The 9,389-nt window shown below is 38.5% G+C and overlaps 1 protein-coding gene across 1 annotated transcript; it reads right to left on the bottom strand.

Moving 5' to 3' along the window:
* Positions 1-636: 636 nt before the first annotated feature.
* On the bottom strand, positions 637-1,515 carry LOC149415844 (uncharacterized). Its single transcript, XM_089641741.1, has one exon. The coding sequence runs from the start codon at positions 1,513-1,515 to the stop codon at positions 637-639; it is 879 nt and encodes a 292-aa protein (XP_089497867.1).
* Between the last annotated feature and the right edge of the window lie 7,874 nt (positions 1,516-9,389).

The following is a 9,389-nucleotide window of genomic DNA, read 5'->3' as shown; positions in this document are numbered from 1 at the left end:
GAATTTGTGATTGTTGTTCGGAAAAGTACAATATTGTGAAAGCTCATTAAAACTAAGAGTGTCAGAGATTTTAGAAATAATTTCAGATTGATGACTATTTGTAATTTTCATATTATTATCATTACTTATTGACCAGTTAATTAAAGGTAAATTGAAGTCACCCGCTATAAGAAAATTATCATCACGATGAAGCGCTCGCAGTTCACATAATTTATCCATAAAGTCATAAGTGTTACGGGAGTGATTGGCTCCAGGTGGAATATAAACGCAACACAAATTGATCCTTTTGAGATTTTTAGTAATAACTGTCACCCATAAGTCTTCAGCATTCGATTCCCAATCCTTCCGCTCTACAACTGTAAGGTGTTTCTTTAACGCAAGAATCACTCCCCCTCCTCTTTTATTCTCACTACGATCGCGTCTAAATACTATGTAACGATTATCAAATAGTTCCTCACTGGCGATGCTTTCCACAAGCCAACATTCAGTTATCATAATAATATCATAATCATTATTGGTAATATTTATGTAAAATGTATTCGTTTTAGAGCGCAGTCCTGTTACATTTTGATAATAAACGTTTAACATTATTAAGTGTAGAAAGCAAAGAAGAGAATTATATTATTGCATCATTAACTAATGCGTTGAGGATGAGTTGTTTGCCGATTGCATTTTGGATGATAGTTTGAGGAGAGAATCTTTGGTTTTTACAAGCACAGAAGCAGACGTATCATCCTTTCTCAAGAATATGCGCCCACTCTTGACCCACACGTACTTGAAGCGAAGGTCTTTAGCGGCGCGCCTGGCAGCCGCGTGTACATCCTTGTTGTGTGGAGATAAGTGCTCACACACATAAATTGGAGAGGAGTCCGGGAATCCAAGATGCTGACGATTCAATTTGTTATCAGCATTCCTGCGATTGAACGCCTTCACTGCTGATAGAAGTTCGTCACGCATACGAGGGCTGGGAAGAGCCAGAATAATATTCATTGGTCGTGAACCTGAAACGGCGTTTGGATGATGAGGTGTTCGATGGCAGGACCTAATGTCATCTTCCTTTAGTGTGTAATTGACAGCGGTACACAGTTTTAACACTGTAGCCTTGATTACTTCATCCCTCTTTTCAGGAACCATCTGAATCTCAACATTGCAATTCCTGTTTGACTGCTCTATATCATTCAGTTTAGTGAGAAGTTCCTGTTGGCTCTGCTGAAGATGAGCATTCGCAGCATTAAGTTTTTTGATTTCTGCCTCATTTATGTTGCATATTTTATTTAGTCTGTCATACTCCGCAGAAAAGAATTGAAGTGAAGTTTTGAGTTCATCAAAATCCCCCAGCTTGGTCTTGATGTCCCCCAACTGTTCTACTATTTGTGAGTTGAGGTACACAAATAGCTCACTTTTAAGATTCTTCAACATTTCGTCTAGCCACTTACGGTCTAAATGAGACATCATCTCATCTTCCTCAGAGTCGCCAGATGTCACTTTCTTTTGTGTTTTCTTCTGTCTGTTCATTTTTAAACGGTTCGAATATTGGGTATTAATTTTATAAAAATAAAAATGTTTGGATTATGTAGGATTCGATCTCGGGTCGTCTACAGCTGCAGTTAGCAAACAAGTCAAGCGCGGTGACCACAACACTACGACAGGCTTGCATGAACCCGTGGAGTTAGCTTAATATATTAGGAAACAAGTCTTCGAGTGATTTAGATAAATATTATATTATTGTTTCCAGTTATTATGAGATCACTTTTAATAATGTTTATTTAAAACTATCACACAGATCCCAATTGTGAAACACTTTGTGATTATTTAATTATCTCTCGCCAGGGAATTTATAAACAGGGAAATTAAAGAAAGTTATTTAAATTCACTTGTTACCATTGAGACAATGGCATTTAACTGTCACTTGATTTTATATTGTTCTTTTTATCACTTGTTTAATTGATAAATTTGATTAGTAAATAGGATGTTTCACTATATAGATCAACGGTAAAACACCGATATAACTTTTTGTTGCTTCCACAGGTTTTTAGCTATGATTTTTTTTTACTTTTATTTGGAGCGAACAATAACGTGCACTTCTTGTAGGTAAGTCTTATACATGTTGTTGTTCACAAAGTTGTTCCTCAGGAGTGAGGTCTGAAGACTGGGGAATGGTGTCTAACTCGCACAGTCGCTGGACCTCTTCGTGGAGCCGGTCCTCGTTTTTCGTTTTTAAAAATTTAAAGATTTCGTTTCGTGGGCAGTGTTCGAACCAACTGAACCTAGAAGAAGCCAACCAAATGCAAAATTCAAGGCTAATGGCTGACGTGGACCACCATTCAAATTACCAGGTCTCAGAAGAGAAGAGAAAACCTCAGCACCCAGAAGAAGATCAATCGGTCCCGGTTTGTGACAGTCAGGATCGGCAAGAGGCAAGTCTCTCAACTGATGCCACGATGACTTATCTAGACCAACAGTTGGCATGTTGCCGCAGAAAATAGGCAGCGTAAGTGCCTTGATGTTGAAGAGAACCCGTCCCTTAACACCGATCTCTAATTGAATGACTCCTGACGTGGTTGCGGAAGATTGGCCTAAGCCGTTAACGCTCTGAGAACTGGCTTGACGAGGGATGCCTACGAGCTCCGCAGCACGATCGGTGATGAAGTGAGCTTGACTGCCCGAATCGATCAATGCGCGAAAGGTTTGGAAACGGCCGGATGAATCGCGAATGCCAACAATGGCGGTTGACAATAGTACTATGGACTTGTCTCCTAAGTTGGTGAGGACCTGAATTTTAGAGTTGGAAGAAGTCTCCTGGTCCGTAGACGTCGTGGGATGTTGATGCTGATCTTCCAAAGAAGCGTTTTCGTCTCGATGGAGCAAAGTATGATGTTTTTGCTGACATTTTTGACATGTAAACGAAGATTTACAATCTTTAAGATAATGAGAAGAATGAAGACAATTGAAACACCAACGGTGTGATTGAACAAACTGTAGGCGATCCTGAACTGACTTGAGTGCAAATACCTTGCACTTGGAAATGGAGTGGTCTTCCCCGCAACAGGAGCATTTCAGGTAAGTGGTGGAGTTCGAGGACCTATTTGTTTCAGGCTGTCCTTTCTTAAGATCGCAAAGAAGCGCTGAAGTGCGTTTTTTGGCAGCCTGATTAAAGTTCCGTGCAAGAGGTTTGTCAATAGTACTGTTATCGCTAATCGAAAAATTTAAGTCTCGTACAAGAGCTTCGCATTTGTTATAAAGAAACTCTTTGAGTTTCAAATATGAAGGCAGCTCGATAAGAGACTGCAGTTGTTCGAATGTGCATCTTGTAGGTGAATCTAATTTCGACAGAATTTAATAACAAAGCACGAAGTCCCAATTATCTGTTGGGAGATCCAATTCTTTTAAAATTGTTAAATCCTCATTAAATACATCGAACACGCGACGGAATTCAAAAGGATCGTTGGGCGGAAAATTTAAATTTAGCATTTCCCGCCAACACGTAAATGCGAGTTCACGCGCGTTACGATAGCGCGCAATTAATCTTTGATATGCTTCAACGCAGTGAGCTCCTTGTACTGGAAATGTCCGAATTAACCCTAAAGCTTCTCCAGATAAACACGAGAACAAATACTGCATGCGTTCGATGTTGGATAAAGATTTGTTTTCATGAATCAGAGCGTTAAACATGTCGTAAAATTCGGGCCATTGCTTGACATTTTCAGAAAATATTGGAATGTTTATTTTTGGTAATTTAACGTTTGTGCACGCGTTTGCGGTCTTACAATCGAGAGGCTGACTCGTTAACTCCTGGTAAATTTCGACAATTTTATAAAACATCTCGTCAAAGGCTTCGCGAATTTGATCTTCGTCAATTTCGTTTGTGTCATCTAAAGCTAATATTTCCGCATGAGATGTTTCAAATTCAAGAACTATCTTTTCCAGAGTAGTATAATGAGCTAACAGTAATTTTGACTTGGTTGCATCGTGCAAAGCGCTTTTTGCGATTTCATGTGTCTTTAGTAACCTATTATTCGCTAATGTCCGTTTCCGGCTCAATGCTTGAAACGTTGGGGCCATTTTGAATAAACACGAGTGGAAACGTACCCAGAAACGAAACGAAAATACATGATAATAATTTAATCTATTATAATTATATGAGCGGTAGGTCGTAAATACAAAAGAGCTAGGTACCTACCTAATTACTGTTCGAATTGATTATTATTCAGAATTTAAGAAACATTCCACAGCACTGTCTGTTTTGGCATAGTTAGATAATAATCTTAAAGTTCCCTGGTTTCGGCACCAAAATGTTCGAGGAACGAACAAGGGTTGGAATAGTCGCACTTTAAAGGGCTATTCCACACAGATAAAGTATAAATTAAGTCTATGGCTTGTGACAGGCAAATGCGGAAACACAATGCGTAACGTTACTTCACAATCAACTTACCAGTGAAATGATGGTGAAATCTGCATAAGCCTCATCTGTCAGCACTGGAACGGGATTATGGTTCGTTATCACTCGTTATTTTAAATTAAATTGCGATAAAAAATACGTATTATGATTATTCCGATAAGACAACCGGCGATGGTGTTTTGACAGGACGAACGGTTTTTGTGCGACTGCTCGGCCGACGGCCTCCGTGGTTCCAGCTGACGTGTGCGAAATTTAAACTATACAGTTTAAATTCTGACGGTACGATTGGTTAACACACGGCCTGTCAGGAGCAAACGGCGTGACGGAACACCACCTTTACCGGTAAGTACCTTCCCAACCGATAACTCTTAAACCATTCAAACATTATCCCTCTCACTCCCAACAATTTTAATTTACGTATTAAGATTCTGTGGTTTACTTTATCAAATGCTTTACTGAAGTCAGTATATATGGAGTCAGTTTGATATGATGTGCTAAAGCCATTAACCTTTCCTTATCTGTGGTGTGTATTTACTACACATTGCTTCTAATAACTTTAATAACTCTATAAATACCTATACTAAATTCTGGGTTCAGATTTTAGGTATTCCTCTGCTATACATTTTTGCACTGAATTAAAAAATTATATTTTACATAGTTTTCAAATTCAATTAAAAATCAGAGTGTTTTGTTAAAAATCGGGAAGAAATACACCAATACAATCAACCGTGTGACACTGCTACGCGAAGATGGAAATGAAATGGAGAAGGAAATAACACGCTAATGATGTCCCGCTTTAGTTCGATATGCGGGAACATGTGAAATCCACGTTCCGGAGCTTGTATTTACACCATCGATACCTACGACCGCATAGCTGTGTGTGTGAGTCCAGCGCCCATCCAGCACCTGCAGCCAGTCGGTCGCAGGCCGTCGCTAGCTATGGACTCCTGGCACGTTTGTTTAGCATCTGCCGATCGTTTTTCATGTTTTCAGCAATTAAATTACAATTAGGGGGAGGGGGGGCACATTGACTCACGGGGCACATTGGTACAGTATTTTTTTTTTTTTTTATAGTACCGCACAAGAGTCCCAACTGCTCCCGTCTGGAGCCAGTGAGACTATGGCAACCCCAATTGGGGTATGTTGTGAGGCTGAGGGTATTGGGGAGGGGAGGGAGATGGGGAAGAGGAAGGTGGGGAAGTACCTGGCTATTCAGATCTGGTCACCAAACACGGCTAAAGCCATTTCAAGCAACGTTTCAATTCTGAATGGTGGTCTTACACCAGGGCGATACTGAGAGTATCTTCCACTCTGGAACGTGCCGCAAATATACTATATATTATTTTTTAATTAATTAATTGTGAAATAACACAAATTAATCAAATAAAATTTATTTGCGCACGCCGGGTTCGAACCCGCGACCTTCGGATCTGTAGTCAAAAGCGTATACCACTAGACCACGCCGGCCGTCATATCTCAAAACCGATAAACGCTACACAGTCCGGCACATCACTAGAATGCTCAAGGACATTCACAAGAATGACAGTTGTGACACCGCTCGCCGCCAGTTTGCCGTTGGGCCTCAACGGTCACTGAAGTGTTGGAAGTGGCGTGCGCCGCTGCCTACAAAAAAAATACGTGAAATGTAATTGTGTCTCAGGAGGATACTCTTAGTTGATTTTGTTATTATTTGTTACTAAAGGTAAGCACATATAGTTATTATTGTATTTTAAAATGTTTTTGATTGCAAGATTATTATATATTTGATAACATTTTAATACTAGAAAGACCGTTGCATAAAACCATGTTAATACGTGAAACTAGAAGTGCAACAAATATCATGCAACAACTTAAGCGCAACTAGTTGCGTATTTCAGCATGCAAAATACTTAACAAGAAAATATCAGTATCAGAACTTTTCAACAACTATCACAAGCATGGTGTGGGGTTTTAAAGTGACAATATGCATAGTTCTTATCGGATTGTCAATTATCCAGTTCCTACCTCCCACCTCCAACTATCACCTTAAAGATTAAGGTTTTTAAATTAAGAACACTTTGCAAATGTCGAGTGCATTTGTTTGGGAAAGACCAGTAGAAGAATAGAAAGCAAGTCGTTGATGTTTATGGTGTGCATAATCTTTACCTATATTTAAAGTGCTGATGCGTTCGTCGGTTATGGCCACAATTATCACATCGAGGTTTTGCTTTTGAACTCATGTGATAGTGTTGTGCTTAAACTAACATTATTATTATGTGTGCTTCTTCGTGTTTAGTGATTGGCCTCCCTTTTTTCCTTCTTTCATACCTTGTTTCATCCCTACACGTATATCACCCAATTACAACAAACATAATTTGTTTCGTTTCAAATTCATTCACAGTCCATTATTCATGTTCATCTGAAGCTGTAATTCAGCAAAAGGTTTCAGATGCAACATATGGGATGATTTATTTAACTGTGTGGGTAACAGTGTAAGGGATTTTAATTTAAAATTAGCGTTTAGTAAAAGGATGAAACGATTGGCAGATGACGAAAGCATGTTTGTCTACAAAGTAAGGTGGTGTAAAAAACACGTATAACAAAAAAAATTAAATTCACTTCTTCACTTTATTATGAAGCTGCGCTTATAAACATTTTTTATTAATATATTGAATATAGAGACTCACTTCATACGCACATTTTATTTCCAAAATACTTTTTATCAGATAGAAGTTAGACGATAATGAGAAGTAAGAATTTCTGTTTCCGGAAATGGAAAATAAGGTATTTAATAGCGATTTAGCTACTAAAACTATATTTAGACTCTCATAAATGTAAATCAAAAATAAATGACAGTCAATCATAATTCGCTTTTTATTTTTTACTGTACAAGGTTAAACAAAAAAAATATATCATTTTGTTAATGAATAAATAAAACTATGAAATGCAGTGGGAACCTTTTTCTCAGCTGCGAGTCAGCATGTGTCTCGTCAAATTACTCTTTCGAAAATACGAATATTCGTACTAAGAACAGGAAAAAGGTTTTTCTCCACTGTGAGTCAGCATGTGTATCTTCAAACTACCCTTTAGAGAACATGAATAGTTGCACTCGGAACATGAAAAAGGTTTTTCTCCACTGTGAGTCAGCATGTGTATCTTCAAACTACCCTTTAGAGAACATGAATAGTTGCACTCGGAACATGAAAAAGGTTTTTCTCCACTGTGAGTCAGCATGTGTATCTTCAAATAATCCCTTCGAGAACATGAATAGTTGCACTCAGGACACGAGAAAGGCTTTTCTCCACTGTGAGTCAGCATGTGTCTCATCCAATTACCTCTTTGAGAACAGGAATACTTGCAGTCGGAACATGAAAAACGTTTTTCTCCTCTGTGAGTCAGCATGTGCATCTTCAAATTACCCTTTCGAGAACATGAATAGTTGCACTCGGAACATGAAAAAGGTTTTTCTCCACTGTGGGTCAGCATGTGTTTCTTCAAATCTCCACTTCGAGAATATGAATGGTTGCACTCGGAACAGGAAAAAGGTTTTTCTTCACTGTGAGTCAGCATGTGTATCTTCAAATAATCCCTTCGAGAACATGAATAGTTGCACTCAGGACATGAGAAAGGCTTTTCTCCACTGTGAGTCAGCATGTGTCTCATCCAATTACCTCTTTGAGAACATGAATACTTGCAATCGGAACATGAAAAACGTTTTTCTCCACTGTGAGTCAGCATGTGTATCTTCAAATAATCCCTTCGAAAACATGAATAGTTGCACTCGGAACAGTAAAAAGGTTTTTCTCCACTGTGCGTCAGAATGTGAACCTTCAAATAATCCCTTCGAGAACATAAATAGTTGCACTCAGAACATGCGAATGGCTTTTCTCCACTGTGAGTCAGCATGTGTCTCGTCCAATTACCCTTGTGAGAAAATGAATAGTTGCACTCGGAACAGGAAAAAGGTTTTTCTCCTCTGTGAGTCAGCATGTGAATCTTCAAATTACCCTTTCGAGAACATGAATAGTTGCACTCGGAACATGAAAAAGGTTTTTCTCCACTGTGGGTCAGCATGTGTTTCTTCAAATCTCCACTTCGAGAAAATGAATAGTTGCACTCGAAACAGGAAAAAGGTTTTTCTCCACTGTGAGTCAGCATGTGTATCTTCAAACTACCTTTTCGAGAACATAAATAGTTGCACTCGGAACATGAAAAAGGTTTTTCTCCACTGTGGGTTTGCATGTGGCTCGACAGATTACCCTTTCGAGGACATGAATAGTTGCACTCAGAACATGAAAAAGGTTTTTGTCCACTGTGAGTCAGCATGTGTCTTGTCAAAGATGACTTACGAGAGTAGGAGTAGTTACAATGAGGACAAGATGATCGTTTTTCCACGCAATGTGTCTTCAGATCTGTGGATAAATTTGAAATATAAAACGGATTAAGGCTCAATAAGTCTCATTACCTACACAAAAGGTAGATAAGCGCAGTAAAATCGTCAAAACGTTAATAAAATAGGAAAGCACGAATCGATAAATCATTCAATAAAAATCCGTGTTACCTGTTGTCCTGGCAATTCTTTGAAAACGTTCTAAGCATTCCTTTTTAACATCCGGCAGGTCTATGTCAATTTCAATATTTGGACTTCCCCTTTCATCTTCTTCTCGGGGTCCTGATTCCGCCTTGATGGTTACCGTCCCTACATTAAAGCTACCTGGAAAAACAAAATAATAATTTGTACATTGATAATTTATACGAAACGAAACATATTGTTTTAATTAAAAAAGCAATAACCGTAAAAATAACGAATAAAGATACCATTGATTAACCACGTAGATGCGGGATTTTGTATAAAAGTCTTTAAGGTCAATTGACGATACCATAAGAACACAGACACACTCACTGACCAATAGGGTGCATCATCTGGGTAACAAGTAAGGGGGTACTATTGAAATAATTATTGACTCCATTTATAGAATTAAGCATAATCTATACCAGCACTTTGTTGAAT

This window comes from Hesperophylax consimilis, chromosome 17 (genome assembly GCF_061612785.1).
Source record: "Hesperophylax consimilis isolate HC1 chromosome 17, BYU_Hcon_1.0, whole genome shotgun sequence".
In the NCBI taxonomy this organism is placed as follows: Eukaryota; Metazoa; Arthropoda; class Insecta; order Trichoptera; family Limnephilidae; genus Hesperophylax; species Hesperophylax consimilis.
This window is presented reverse-complemented; position numbering and strand designations above follow the sequence as displayed.

Excerpts from the sequence above, each read along its gene's own strand:
- LOC149415844 (XM_089641741.1), bottom strand. The coding sequence starts at position 1,515 with ATGAACAGACAGAAGAAAACACAAAAGAAAGTGACATCTGGCGACTCT.